General features: G+C 49.6%; 2 protein-coding genes across 3 annotated transcripts; one reads left to right on the forward strand and one right to left on the reverse strand.

The window, feature by feature from the left end:
* Window positions 1-385: 385 nt before the first annotated feature.
* On the forward strand, window positions 386-8917 carry LOC311322816 (testis-specific serine/threonine-protein kinase 5-like; the record flags this gene model as incomplete). Its single annotated transcript, XM_084454934.1, has 8 exons — window positions 386-586; window positions 1319-1426; window positions 4153-4355; window positions 5494-5549; window positions 5687-5819; window positions 6331-6446; window positions 7067-7285; window positions 8505-8917. The coding sequence occupies 8 exons, from the start codon at window positions 386-388 to the stop codon at window positions 8915-8917; spliced, it is 1449 nt and encodes a 482-aa protein (XP_084311060.1).
* Window positions 8918-9073: 156 nt separating this feature from the next.
* hgh1 (HGH1 homolog) lies at window positions 9074-14926 on the reverse strand. Of its 2 annotated transcripts, none has more exons than XM_084455403.1 (6): window positions 14910-14926; window positions 13252-13859; window positions 11953-12053; window positions 11452-11642; window positions 10729-10851; window positions 9074-9474 (listed from the first exon to the last, which is right to left on the reverse strand). In XM_084455403.1, the coding sequence occupies exons 2-6, from the start codon at window positions 13806-13808 to the stop codon at window positions 9295-9297; spliced, it is 1152 nt and encodes a 383-aa protein (XP_084311529.1). In that variant the 5' UTR covers window positions 13809-13859; window positions 14910-14926; the 3' UTR covers window positions 9074-9294. The 2 variants fall into 2 exon arrangements, with proteins under 2 accessions (XP_084311529.1, XP_084311528.1); XM_084455402.1 differs by lacking the exon at window positions 14910-14926 and adding an exon at window positions 14335-14607.
* Window positions 14927-14974: the final 48 nt, after the last annotated feature.

Below are 14974 nucleotides of genomic sequence, written 5' to 3' on the forward strand. Positions count from 1 at the left end.
AAGAGAGAGAGAGAGAGAGAGAGAGGTCCTATCAGCCTAGTTGTGTGTTGTCTCCCTCTGCTGGCCTTCTAGAACTCTCTGACATCACAGAGGAACAGATCCACTGTGGAATTCTCCTCTAGAGTTCCATGTTGCCACGGTAATGGTTCCAAAGCTGTTGTCCTGCAGCCAGCTGAGCTCAGCAGAGTAGCACGCTAACCAGGGCACAGCCACGCTAACCAGGGCACAGCCACGCTAACCAGGGCACAGCCACGCTAACCACACGGACCCACAAGATCTTATACTACGGCAGCAGTCCAGCTGAGTCAGTCTGAGCCCTGATTGGTCCAGCCAGGCTGTAATGTGAGGGGTGTGTGGCCTGGAGAAGGAGGAAGCAGACTTGAGGATGAGCAGCTTGAGGCGTCATGATTCTGGGAAGTGTTTCAAGCAGCGAGCGGCGGAGTGCCGGGAGAATGGCTACCTGCTGTCCGCCAAGAAGATCGGCAGCGGGGCCTTCTCCAAGGTCTACCTGGGTTACGCCACGCCCAGCAAGATCTGCCACAACTACAAACTGGCCAATGACCTGCGCAGCAAGAACCACAACATGGTACGGTCCAGCTGAGTACAGCACAACCACGACATGGTAGAGTCTAGCTGAGTACAGTAGAACCACAACATGGTAGAGTCCATCTTAGTACAGTAGAACCACAACATGGTAGAGTCTAGCTGAGTACAGTAGAACCACAACATAGTAGAGTCTAGCTGAGTACAGTAGAACCACGACATGGTAGAGTCCATCTGAGTACAGTAGAACCACGACATGGTTCCATCCAGTAGAGTACAGATGGTTTAGTACAGTAGAGCTGACCACTAGAGTCACAACGTAGACCGCCTGCTTGTTTGATTGTTTGTCTCCCTGTCTGTCTCCCTCCCTCCCTGTCTGTCTGTCTGTCTCCCTCCCTGTCTGTCTCCCTCCCTCCCTGTCTGTCTCCCTCCCTCCCTGTCTGTCTGCCTTCCTCCCTGTCTGTCTGTCTCCCTCCCTGTCTGTCTGCCTCCCTCCCTGTCTGTCTGTCTGTCTCCCTCCCTGTCTCCCTCCCTCCCTGTCTGTCTGTCTCCCTGTCTGTCTCCCTCCCTCCCTGTCTGTCTGTCTCCCTCCCTGTCTGTCTGCCTCCCTCCCTCCCTGTCTGTCTCCCTCCCTGTCTGCCTCCCTCCCTGTCTGTCTGTCTGTCTCCCTGCCTGTCTGCCTGCCTGTCTGTCTGTCTGTCTCCTTGCCTGCCTGTCTGTCTCAATCCCTCCCTGTCTGTCTGTCTCCTTGCCTGCCTGCCTGTCTGTCTGCCAGGTGGCCATCAAAATCATCTCCATCAATGAGGCTCCTCCAGAATATTCCAAGAAGTTCCTCCACAGAGAGATCTACGCTCTCAACACCACATACAGACACCCTGGGGTGGTGAGAGCACACACACACACTCTCTCACACACGCACACACACGCACACACACGCACTCACACAAGGCACGTGAGCACCAGAGATCCGGGCTGTACCTGGAAGGTATCCGGCGCCGACGAAATTGGCATGTTTGTATTCTATTTTAAAACGAGCGATTGTTTTAATGATCCGTTTTTAGGTTGGTGTGTCGTATGCGCGCACTGTTTGTTACGAGCACTTAGCCGTAACATTGTTTATTCGGGAGATAGGCTACGGGAACTCCAGAAAATGAGTCGCTTTGGGAAAATGCACCCAATCCCGAGAGCGCAGGGAAAGAGGGTGCCGATCCGGTGCAAAAGTCAAAACTAAACGGATTGAAAAACGCAGGAGATTTAAGCCGTCGATTCCCTCGGTGGTGATGGGGAATGTCAACTCGCTAGCCAACAAGACCGATGACCTAGCAGGCTTGGTAAAGACACAGAGGATATATCAGGACTGCAGTCTGTCTCACCAAGACGCATTTAAACGGCAACATCCCTGATATGAACGTGGACATACCAGGTTTCACCGTCGTCAGAGCCGACAGGGACCCGAAGCTGTCAGGGAAGCATAAATGTGGTGGTTTAATTGGCACTGTAGACCTTAACTCCCGGTGGTGTAATCCTGGGCATGTGACGGTCAAAGACAAGAGCAAGGATGTTTTTCATTCAAACCTTTATTTATACTCAAAAACAGCGGTGGTTGAGCTGATGGCGGTGAGTCTACGACCCTACTACATGCCGCGAGAGTGGTCCCACACCATCGCTGTCTGTGTTAATCCGCCAGCTGCTACTGTAGAGGTGGCAGAGACAGCGCGTGACGTCGTCCACGCTTCCATTGAGCGGCTGCAAACAAAACTAGGCTACATGAGGAGGCGTTTATATTAATATCGGGAGACTTTAATCACGTGACCTTAGATAAAACCCTACCTGCTTTTTTTATCAGTAGGCTATGTTGATTGCCCCACCAGGAAATCAAACATACTGGACTGGTATATAGCAATATAGCATATACAGCCACCCCTCTGCCTAAGCTAGGGAGATCAGACTACAGCATGGTCTATCTACCCCAGTACAAGCCACTGGTCCAGAGGGAGCCCATAACAATGCGCTCCTTCAGGAAATGGTCTCCTGGAGATGAGGAGATCCTCAGGGATTGTTTTGAGACCAGGTGGACCCGCTCCTTGTGACGTGGATCACAGACTACCTCACTGACAGACCTCAGTATGTCAGGCTGAGAGACCGTACATCAGAGAGACTACCTCACTGACAGACCTCAGCATGTCAGGCTGAGAGACCGTACATCAGAGACTGTGGTCTGCAGCACAGGAGCGCCACAGGGGACTGTGCTCTCACCTGTCCTCTTCACCCTGGACATGTCGGACTTCCAGTACGGGAGGACAGGGGGAGCTGGAGAGGGGGGAAGAGGAGCACAGGGGCCTGGGCCTTTGTTGCATGGAGCCAGTCAAACCAACTGGAGCTGAACACGTCCAAAACCAAGGAGCTGGTGGTGGACTTCCATAGGTCAGGACCTCTCCTGCAACCAGTTATCATGGAGAAGGTTGATGTGGAGATGGTGGAGACCTACAAGTACCTTGGGCTGCAGTTGGATGACAAGCTGGACTGGTCAGCATGTACAGAGGCCATCTACAAGAAGGGTCAGCCGGCTCTACTTCCTGAGGAGGCTGGCGTCCTTCGGCATCTGCAGGAAGCTCCTGCAGATGTTCTACCAGTCCGTGGTTGCCAGCACCCTCTTCTACGCCGTGGTGTGCGGGGAGGCAACATCAAGAAAGGAGATGCGGAGCGGCTGGACAAGCTGGTCAAGCGGGACGGCTCTGTGGTCGGCATGAAGCTGGACCCAATGGAAACAGTGGCCATGGAAAAGATGCTGGCCATCATGGACAATCCCTCCCACCCTCTCCATCCCACTTTCTCAAAGCAGAGAAGCACGCGCAGTGACAGGCTGCTGTCACCGCACAGCAACACAGACAGACTGTTGGATTATTTTGTACCGAGAGCTATCAGGCTGTTTAACTCCTAGGTTCTAAGGCCCCATGTTTTTTAAGCTAGGCAATTCTACTTCACATTTTTATAAGTTTTAAATAAAGGTAGTTAAAGCTAGATACTTATTTATCTATTTATTTGGTCAGCTCAGTCAGTTTTTATCCTATGGTTTTAATTCTCTTTCATATTGCAATGTTGTTATGTCCTCTTTGTTGTTCCTGTTGTTGTATTTCCTTCAGGATACCAAAAGTTATCTATCTATCTATCTATCTATCTATCTATCTATCTAGACACACACACACACACACACACACACTCCCACTGACACACACACACACACAGACACTCACACAAGACAGACACACACACAGACACACACACACACACACACACACATACATACACCACGTACACACACAAGCAGACAAAAACAGACACAAACACACACAAACAAAAACAGACACACAAATACACACACATACAAACATACATACAGACACATACGCAGACACACACACACACAGACAAACAGCCACAAACACGCATACAGTACAAACACGCACACATACATACGGGAAATCTACGCTCTACACATCACGAATAACACCCTGGGGTGTTGAGAGCAGACTCACACACACATATACACACACACACATATACACACACACACACAGACTAGTTGAGCAGGGCGTCCTGTGTGTTCAGATCCAGCTGTATGACGTGTTCCGGTCCCCGAGGCGGGTGTTCCTGGTTCTGGAGCTGGCGCTGCGTGGGGACCTGCTGGAGCACGTCAACGCCGTGTCACACGGGAGGAGCCAGCCCGGCCTCGGAGAGCAGGAGGCCCGCAACATCTTCAAACAGATCGTCAACGCTGTCATGCACTGCCACAACAACCACATAGTCCACAGGTGGGCAGCTAACTATTACCAACCCCTACTAACCAACCACTACTAACCAACCACTACTACCCAACCCCTCCACCACTAACCAACCCCTCCACCACTAACAAACACCTACTAACCAACCCCTACTAACCAACCACTACTACCCAACCCCTCCACCACTAACAAACACCTACTAACCAACCACTACTACCCAACCCCTACACCACTAACCAACCCCTCCACCACTAACCAACCACCACTAACAAACACCTACTTACCAACCTCTACTAACCAACCCCTCCACCACTAACCAACCACCACTAACAAACACCTACTAACCAACCCCTACTAACCAACCCCTCCACCACTAACCAACCACCACTAACAAACACCTACTAACCAACCCCTACTAACCAACCACTACTAACCAACCACTACTAACCAACCACTACTACCCAACCCCTCCACCACTAACAAACACCTACTAACCAACCACTACTAACCAACCCCTCCACCACTAACCAACCCCTACTAACCAACCACTACTAACCAACCCCTCCACCACTAACAAACACCTACTAACCAACCACTACTACCCAACCCCTACACCACTAACCAACCCCTCCACCACTAACCAACCACCACTAACAAACACCTACTAACCAACCTCTACTAACCAACCCCTCCACCACTAACCAACCACCACTAACAAACACCTACTAACCAACCTCTACTAACCAACCTCTACTAACCAACCTCTACTAACCAACACTAGTAACCAACCACTATTAAACAACCCCTACTAACCAACCTCTACTAACCAACCCCTACTAACCAACCTCTACTAACTAACCTTTACTAACCAACACTAGTAACCAACCACTATTAAACAACCCCTACTAACCAACCTCTACTAACCAACCTCTACTAACCAACTACTGCTAACCAACCACCACTAACCAACCTCTACTAACCAACCACCACTAACCAACCTCTACTAACCAACCTCTACTAACCAACCTCTACTAACTAACCACTACTAACCAACACTAGTAACCAACCACTATTAAACAACCCCTACTAACCAACCTCTACTAACCAACCACCACATTAAACCTAGCCAGGAAGCCAAGTGTTGACATAATTTCCTCTTCCTGTCCAGGGACCTGAAGTGTGAGAACATTCTATTGGATGAGCAGGGCTTCGTCAAACTGACAGGTACACAAGCCCCTCCCACATCACCTCCCAGCACCCCCTAGGTAATTACTGCCTGACCTCTAGGTAGTTACTGACCTCTAGGCAATTACTGTCTGACCTCTAGGTAGTGACTGACTGCGTGTGTGTGTTCCTGCCAGACTTTGGCTTTGCAAACCCCTTCACAGACAGGAGTTCTCTGATGAGCACGTTCTGTGGGTCTGTGGCGTACACCGCCCCCGAGATCCTGCTGTCACGCAAGTACCACGGAGAACAGGCTGACCTCTGGAGTCTGTGAGTGGACCTCTGTTATACATTTATTCTAATCATTAAGAAAAAAGTAGTCTAGAATGCCATGGTTCATCTTTGCAAGTCCAAGCTGGTTACTTTTATTCCAAATAGTTTACGAGTTTGCAAAGTTGGACTCTCAGAGAAGGAAAAATCCACCAAGAGCCCTGATTATCATGAAAACAGAGCATTATAAACAGTGTGGGTGTGACCATACCTGCATATGCAAATAACTCACTAGCCAGTTATCAGTGAGTAGGCTAGGTCTGAGGGTCAACAATTACAGAGATCAAAGATGAACTGAAAGGAGGGGACCCCTGGGGAGGGTTGTTTAGGCCTGGGGGTAGAGGGGTCAGGGGACAGCGGCTCACTTTATAAGACAGGATTCACAGTGTAGATTTCCTATGAGAATGTCTTGAGCAGAGAATACACTTTGAATTTATCTATTATAACTCCACACAGACACACACACAAACAGTCTCTCTCTCTGGGTCAACCCGCCTCGTCCTCTCCCCAGTGGCGTTATCCTGTTCGCCATGGTGACGGGGAAGCTGCCCTATCAGGAGAGGCACCCCAGGAAGCTGGTGCAGCTCATTAGGAAGGACCTCCCCTTCCCCCACCTCGTCTCCGCAGGTCAACAAGCAAGCGCCAGTTCTGTGTGTGTGTGTGTATGTATGCGCTAACCTGTGTGTGTGTGCTTACCTGTGTGTGTGTGCGTTAACCTGTGTGTGTGTGTGTATTTATGTATGCGCTAACCTGTGTGTATGTTTGCGCCAACCTGTGTGTGTGTGCTAACCTGTGTGTGTGTATGTGTGTGCTAACCTGTGTGTATGCATGTCCTAGCCTGTTTGTGTGTGTATGTATGTATGCGCTAACCTGTGTGTGTGTGTGTGCGCGCGCGCCAACCTGTGTGTGTGTGTGCGCCAACCTGTGTGTGTGTGCGCCAACCTGTGTGTGTGCTAGCCTGTGTGTATGTGTGTCCTAGACTGTTTGTGTTTATGTATGTATGCGCTAACCTGTGTGTGTGTGCGCGCGCCAACCTGTGTGTGTGCTAACCTGTGTGTATGTGTGTGTCCTATCCTGTGTGTGTGTGTGTGCGCACGTGCTAACCTGTGTGTACAGTATGTGTGTGTGTGTGCTAACCTGTCTGTGTGTGTGTGTGTGTGCTAACCTGTCTGTGTGTGTGTGTATCTGCTAACCTGTGTGTGTGTGCTAACCTGTCTGTGTGTGTGTGTGTGTGTGTGTGTGTCCAGGCTGTCAGGACCTGATCAGGAAGCTGCTGCAATGGACGCCGTCAAGCCGGCTCCCGCTGGGCCAGATCAGCGCCCACCCCTGGCTCCGCCCCCCCACGGGCGGCCTGCCCTGCAAGCTCCGCCCCACCAAGAGTGACATCACCCACAAGGAGCAGGCAGAGGGCCCTGATAGGCTAAGAGCCTCCGACAGGAAGCCCAAAGATGGTGAGGAGCTCCCAGGTGAACCTTTTCCCTGCTCAGGTGACCTACGGTCTGACCAATCAGGTTGTTAACTCCTCCCCTGCTCAGGTGACCTACGGTCTGACCAATCAGGTTGTTAACTCCTCCCCTGCTCAGGTGACCTACGGTCTGACCAATCAGGTTGTTAACTCCTCCCCTGCTCAGGTGACCTACCTGTCTGTCAGCTGATACTCACAGACTGTTTACAGGACAACAGTATCTGGTAGAGAGCAGGGGTGAGTTCAGTCTGAAAACGTTTTGCACCGGTTTCCGGTTTGAACGACATATTACCTCGAAACGGTGTGAAACGGGGCTTTGAGGTAGATTTTCTCTCATTTGATGGGTGTGTCAGAGGTGCTACCCAATCAGCAGACTGATATATAAACCCCGCCCCATCTTCTCAGCTGCCATAGGTGGACAGCTTGCGGAACACGCAGGGTGGTCAACGCACTGACGTTTACGTTTCAAACATTTTGTTGGAGCTGAACTCACCCCAAATCTCCTCTGTCTAGCGTGACATGAATGTCTGCTTCTATCTTCTCTATGAGGCTACATAGACAGTGTCAGAGTTGTGTAGCTACAGTACAGTAACTGTGTTGTGTAACTACATTAGTCTCAACGCCAGACCCATGAGAGTTCTTTCGCTGATACACTTCGTAAGCTACGCTAACTACGTTACTGCATGCTGCAGATCTCTCTATGGGTCTGGGACACTTCATGCACAAATCTGGTGCTCAAATCCTGGCAATTCATCGGTAGCGCCAGAATACCGGCGACACCAATCAGTAATGACCTTCGCGATCAGGCGCTCCCACCCATAGATATGCCCCGCCCATCTAACATGGACTAGCGTCTCTCATTTGCTGCTACGACCTGTCACTCTTTCTATTCTGACCCGTCGATACGCCCTCAGAACACCAGCTTGGGCGGCGAAGTGGCACAGACTCTATTATGTAGTACGCGGAGCGCAGAGATTCAACATGATATCTGAGTCTGGAGAGAGACTATAACTACAGTAACCGGGTGTGATGTGTAACTACAGTAACTGTGTGAGTGATGTGTAACTACAGTAACTGTGTGTGTGTGTGTGTGTGTGTGTGTGATGTGTAACTACAGTAACTGTGTGTGTGTGTGTGTGTGTGTGTAACTACAGTAACTGTGTGTGTGTGTGTGTGTGTGTGTGTGTGATGTGTAACTACAGTAACTCTGTGTGTCCCAGGTGTCTGCCTGGCCCAGGGGGCAGTGACAGGTCGATCCTGCTTCTCTGGCCCCGCCCCCCCGCGGCCCCGCCCCGCCCCGGCCCTGCGCCCCCCCGGCCTCCCGGATGGCCCCCCCCGGCTCGGGGCCCGCAGCGCTGACAGTGGGAGGGGCCGGGAGTGGAGGGAGGAGCCTCTCCGCCTGCTGATGCACCCCGCCCAGCCGCCCTCCGTCTCCAAGACTCGCCTCTTCACCTGCAGGCCACACCCCCCCTCCGGGCCACGCCCCTTCCACAACCTGCCCAACTTCAGGAAGCCCGGCTCGGCCAGGGAGGCGGGGCCTAGGGTGCTGCACCGCCTCTCGGGCAAGATGGCCGACGCCACTGTTACCGCTGTCAACAAGTACCGCCTCAGGACCCCGCCCACTGGCTGTTAGGACCCACGTGTGCACACAACACACATGCTACACACACACACAACACACTCTACACACACATACACACATACGCTACACACACATGCCCTGACTCACAAACCCCAGCGCTGGGCCTGACAGATGACAGCTCACCAGAGAGACAACATGGACTCAGTGTTCACTAAATAAAATTAAACGTTTTTATTTTAATAAATGTGGATTCCTGGTGTGGAGTTCTAAGGCATGGAGAAGCCTGGTGTGAGGTCAGAGTTCAACCCCGGTCAGAGGTCGCTGCCGTCTCTTCATCCAGAACAACTACAGTATTGTAGAAGACATGTTGATAAGATAAGACGCACCTCTCCTCCTCCTCCTCTATCTCCTCAGTCCCTCCTCCTCCTCTATCTCCTCAGTCCCTTCTCCTCCTCCTCTTGCTTCTGCTGTTTCAGCTGCTCCTCCTCTCTCTCGATCTGCTCCTCCTCCTGAGCGTCGGCGTGCCTCAGCTTCTCCTGCACCTCCTCTGGGATCTCCACCTCCAGCAGGTTCTCCATCCCTCCTTCCGGCTCGTCCCCAATCAGCACCTGGGGACCACACACACACACTCTCTCTCAGGCTCTTTGTGTGTATACAGTATGTGTGTGTGACCCCCAGCCCCCCCATTTAATGCGTCTCCCTCTGGATGTGCCTCACCAAGCTGAAAGTTGGTTACTACCTTTTGAGCAGCAGCTCAAAATAAAACAAGATGGGAGAACTACGCCGTCACTGGAGAGGATGAGAAGAAGTGGCTAGCTGGGAGTGCTAATCTTCAGAAGCTATTTTGTTGGCCATGTCTCCTCTTTGACAACCTGCTCTCTGAACAACCCATGGGTTACAACTGGTTATGGTGATTTAAACCGTTTTCATAAGGCAGTTCAGAAGCATAGTAAGTCCAAAAGTCATCTTAGTGCCGCAGTCAAGCAACTTTTTGGGAGAGCTCGGATCGACGAGGCTCTCGATCAAGCTGCAGTGATCAGTGTGCAGAGGCACAACAATTAAACGAGTTTGGGTTACGATATAAGGTAGGTCTTTTGTGATTAATTACCAGTTGTTATGGCTGTGCGTTTTGCTTTGCCTAGATTTAATCAGCACTCGAGAGCATGAACTTTGCTTCCTGGAGCGGTGGGCTAATAGGGCTAGTAGCCTAAACACTGATTAGTGAAGTAGGGCAGTAGGCTATTGTATTTTATCGTCCTGTCATTCCTCTTCGTGGTGCTTGGCCATTGTTGTCATATAATGGCTCTGTAGTTTATTTAGTGTGTCCCTAAAAGCTTGGTCGTTTCGGCCTAAATTTTATCTTATTCGCTCGCTCTCAAATTAACACCAGGCTAGCAGGACACCAGGCTAGCAGGACACCAGGCATCTAGTGATGGTTGCCCCTTGACTGACAACTTAGCCGTGATAACATTACGTTAGTAATGAACTCTCCTTTTTTGATCTACTTCTAGGGGTTGTAGGCTAACCTTCTTTTTTTAGCAGAATATTCACAAGATTCTCAAGATTCACAATGTTTAATTAAACTAGTTTCTTTTTAATAATTATACAATTACACAAGTTGTCTATCAACAGTCAGTCAAGCAACTGAATTTAAGGAAATTGCCAAAGTACACACTTACACGCAGTCTAGACGTTAACAAGCAGTGTAAGAATATGCCCCATATATAGTGTGTGTGTGCACGTATGTATGTGTGTTGTGTGTGAGTATGTGTGTGCACATGTATGTGCACATATGTATGTGTGTGTGTGTGTATGTGGGCGTATGAGTATGCGCGCGTGCGTGTATGTGCGTGTGTGTGTACCTGCACCAGCTTCTCGCAGGCTGCCACCACCTGAGGTTCCTTCTCCCATTTATGAAACTCTCTCATGATTGGATAAACGTTCTTCTGCTGCAGGACCTGACGGCCATGCTTAGTGGCTGTGAGCTGGGAGAGAGGGAGGGGGAGAGAGAGAGATGGGGGACAGAGATAGAGAGAGATGGAGAGAGAGATAGAGAGAGAGAGATGGGGGAGAGAGAGAGAGAGAGGAGAGATGGGGGAGAGAGAGAAGGGGGACACGGGGAGGACTGGTCACTCAGGTTGGAGAGATAAGGGGAATCAGGTTATGTACTGAGCAGAGTGAGGGTGGGTTTAAGAGGAGTGGGGTCATGGTGAGGTCAGGTTGAGGTGGGGTCAGGGTAGGGTTAATTCAGGAATACCACAAACTTCCCATGGGAATTAACAGGAATTTATGGGAATTAATGGGCAGTATTTATACTTCCCATTATTTCCCATACATTTCCAGTTCATTTCTGTTAATTCCCATAAATTCCCATTGGGAATTTTGGGAGGTATGTTAACATTACTGAATTTTTGCACCCCTGGGTCAGGGTGAGGTCAGAGTGAGGGGAGGTCAGGTCAGGATGAGGTCAGGTCAGGGTGGGGTCAGGGTGAGGTCAGGGTGGGGTGGGGTCAGGGTGAGGTCAGAGTGAGGGGAGGTCAGGGTGAGGGTGGGGTCAGGATGAGATCAGGGTCAGGTAAACCCACCAGCAGCAGGGTCTCTATGAGCATCTTCCTGAGGTCGGGGTCATCCTCCCGGGTCTTGTTGGGCGGCAGGTACTGCAGGTCCAATGGCAGGCCCTCGTTCTCCTCCTCGCTAAGCTCCTCCCCACCCGCCAGCGGCAGCAGCAGGAACGGCAGGATGTCCACAGCGTTGCTTAGCAACCATTCATGGTGGGCTAAGGGAGAGGGGGGGAGGTGTTAGATCATCCAGATACTGACCACGCCCACAGAATCTAGCATACTACAGTCCAGTGTGAAACGTGCTGTATGAATGATGTTTAATTTAGCCTCTGATGTCGCTGTGCTTACCTAGTGGGGATGTATTGTGTGTGTGTAGATAGATATAGGGTGTATGTGTGTGTGTAGATATAGGGTGTGTGTGTGTGTAGATATAGGGTGTGTGTGTGTAGATATAGGGTGTGTGTGTGTGTGTAGATATAGGGTGTGTGTGTGTGTAGATATAGCGTGTGTGTGTGTGTTCCTCACCATAGTCGAAGCAGCAGTTCCTCAGAGTTCCGATCACACCTCCTCGCCTGATGGTCGACGCCTCATACTGGGTATAGGGGAGGAGCCTCTGGACCACACACCTGGAGGGACCCCCCCCCACACACACAAACACACACACACACAGTTACAACACACTGAGGTCCCCTCATCCAGTCCCCCTTAAATGGATCATTTGTAATTTTGGACATTGGGCCTTATTTTCAACGTACCCATAATGTTGTTGACCGAAGGGAGATAATTTCCAGCTGATTCCATGCTGTCCCTCGTTTGGGCATGCTAATGCTAGCGCAATCGAACCAAACTGGCTAGCATTCAAAGAAAACTCACTTAAACACTCCACAGTGCACCTAAATCAAGTGAAATATGAGGAGTCTGTCTGAGGCTCATTTGAGTTTTTTTTTTTTTTTTTTTAAGTCCAAATATGGTTGAACCCATTCGTTTGTTTGGACCTATATGGCTCTCTGTAAATAGGGAGGCGGAGTGATACGCAACTAGCCGGCACTATTGTCTTCACAAAAACAATGAACAGAAGAGAACACTTCTCCTAGTATCAACACAACAAGTTGCAATGGCCACGTTCTAAAGAGATATGTCTGACTGATGAGGAGTTTAGTTTATCTGCCGATACTTGTTTGGAGTGTTTGAGTTATTTATTTATGCTAGCCTGTAGGGCTGGGTATCGAATCGAATTTCAAGAATCGATTCGATTCCGATTCACAAGGTTCAGAATCGATTATCACGATTTGATTCAATATTGATTCGGTTAGTGTTACTAAAACCTTTTTTCTTTTTTTTTAAGCTGTAACCTTAATTACATGACTGCCAAGTTATGCAACACATCAATACTAGGGCTGGGTATCGATACTGATCTCCAAAAATGAATGAATGAATCATTGAATGAATTAATGAACCATTCATTCCTTAATTTATTCATTCATTCATTCATTAAATAAAAGATTGATTTTGGGATTCATGAATCGATTCTGAATCGTTTGATTCAGAATCGATTAATCGATTTTTTTTTTTAACCCAGCCCTACTAGCCTGTTTGGTCTGACCGCGCTAGCATTAGCATGCCGCTAACGCCCGAACGAGGGACAGCATGGAATCAGCTGAAAATGTTCTCTATCAATCAACAACATTATGGGTAAGTCAAAAATGAGGTTGTAACTCAAAAATTCCAGACTATCCCTTTAACTTTGTGTGTGTGTGTGTGTGTGTAGGTAAGTGTGTAAGTCTGTGTGTGTGTAGGTGTGTGTGTGTAGGTGCATGCGCAGACCTGTCCTTGTCCAGTATGAAGCGCCTGGTCTCAGGCATCTGTGTGAGGTTGGACAGCAGGGGGCCCAGGTAGTGCAGGGCGGCGGTCTGGCCGTGTCCCTCGAAACAGAACAGCTCCACCAGCCGGGCCAGGCCCCCGCCGCCCCCCTCCCCCACCTCCTGTTGCTGCAGCGCCCGGAGAACCGCCGGGCAGCTACCCTCGCACCGCGACAGGTTGCTGAGGATGGTGCAGATGCGGTCAGAGAACATGTACGCCGGCGTGTGGAGGTCCCGGAACAGCGTGGGCAGAAAGTCGGGGTCAGCGAGCATCGCGGGGTGCAGCGCCTCGTCGGCGGACAGGTTGATGAGGGTGTGGTAGCAGTCCTTCACTATGGCGATGGAGGGATCGGAGGTCAGGGCGAGCAGATTGTGGAGGAGAGGTGTCTGCGAGCAGATGAGGCGGCCCTCCTTGTCCCCCGACAGGCCCAGCAGGTAGCCGGTAGCCTGGCCCTTCACGTCGGGACGCGTGTCCAGACCTAGGAAGGGCAGCAGCTCCCTCACCTCGCCCTCACTCAACATGGCTGACGGCGAATCTCTGCTCTAGTCTGAGAGATGGCAGGACAGGGTTTACTGCAACACACAGATAAACAGGAACAGCTCAATGACAACATCTTACAACTCAACTTCATATAAGGATAGGCATTTGAAAGTATTTTACTATTCGAATAATTTAAAGATTTTTCGAAATTAGCATTCTTAATTTCTGCGGGATTATTATGCAAATAAGCCTGTCGCGTCACAAACCCAACCTCATTGGTCCCAACGTGTTCTGCAGGGAATTTCTACATGTATTAGATAACAAAAATAAATGTGATTTATATATCATACCCTGCGCAACAAAACCACTGTTGGTCTAGGTTCAACTTTGTATGAGCTTCGGTTAAACTGTCAAATGCTTACTAAAACAGTTTTCTTAAGACATAAAACAACTACTTTAGCTAACGTTACTCTCATTGTTCACTAAAATGCGCCACAGCGGACAGATGTGCTAACCTTTTTTATAAAAAAAAAATATATATTTAAAAAAATAAATAATAATAATTACCAGTGATGTCAGCTGTGTAGAATTACTGTTGTTTAATGGAAAACTTAACGAAAATAACGGAATAGAGCCACGATGTTAGACTTGATCATGAGCTCTGCCAGCCCTTCACAGTCCCGTTGTCGCATTCCGCTCGCTCATGCCAGACAACAGTCCTTTTCTGATCCATTCACTTCGCCGTCAAAATAAATCGGTGTCGGCCTAGTTAGGAGAGGCGCTCATATTTACAAGTGTCAGATAAACATGAAACTTCACTTACCTAAGCAAAGGGTCTATTTTAACAAATGCTGGGTTTTGAAGTCTCGGCGCTACCATTAAATAACTTATTAGACGCGTTCTGTCCGAACTGCTGTCTGACATGAAGGAGCGGAATGCGACAACGGGACTGAGAAGGGCTGCAGCTCTGCTAGGACATATAGCTATCTAACACTAACTATCTAGTTACTAGCTATTAGTTACTAGATAACTATCTAGTTAGTTAATTAGTTACAAGCTAACTAACCTGATCTGAACGCGTCTAAATTAACCTCACGATAGATTATAATAGAGGCAGACCAATTTCTTATGAAAGCACTCACCACCTTACTTCCATGCGTCTACTCATGTGTCGCTACTTCCGCGGTCGTTAGCTAACTGGATGACT

The sequence above is a fragment of the Borostomias antarcticus genome, assembly GCF_949987555.1.
Source record: "Borostomias antarcticus genome assembly, chromosome: 21".
NCBI lineage: Eukaryota > Metazoa > Chordata > Actinopteri > Stomiiformes > Stomiidae > Borostomias > Borostomias antarcticus.

Excerpts from the sequence above, each read along its gene's own strand:
- hgh1 (XM_084455403.1), bottom strand. The coding sequence starts at position 13,808 with ATGTTGAGTGAGGGCGAGGTGAGGGAGCTGCTGCCCTTCCTAGGTCTG. Across the intron at positions 12,054-13,251 it reads TTCATACTGGACAAGGACAG|GTGTGTGGTCCAGAGGCTCC; the intron begins GTCTGCGCATGC and ends GGGTCCCTCCAG. Across the intron at positions 10,852-11,451 it reads TCATAGAGACCCTGCTGCTG|CTCACAGCCACTAAGCATGG; the intron begins GTGGGTTTACCT and ends CCTCTCTCCCAG.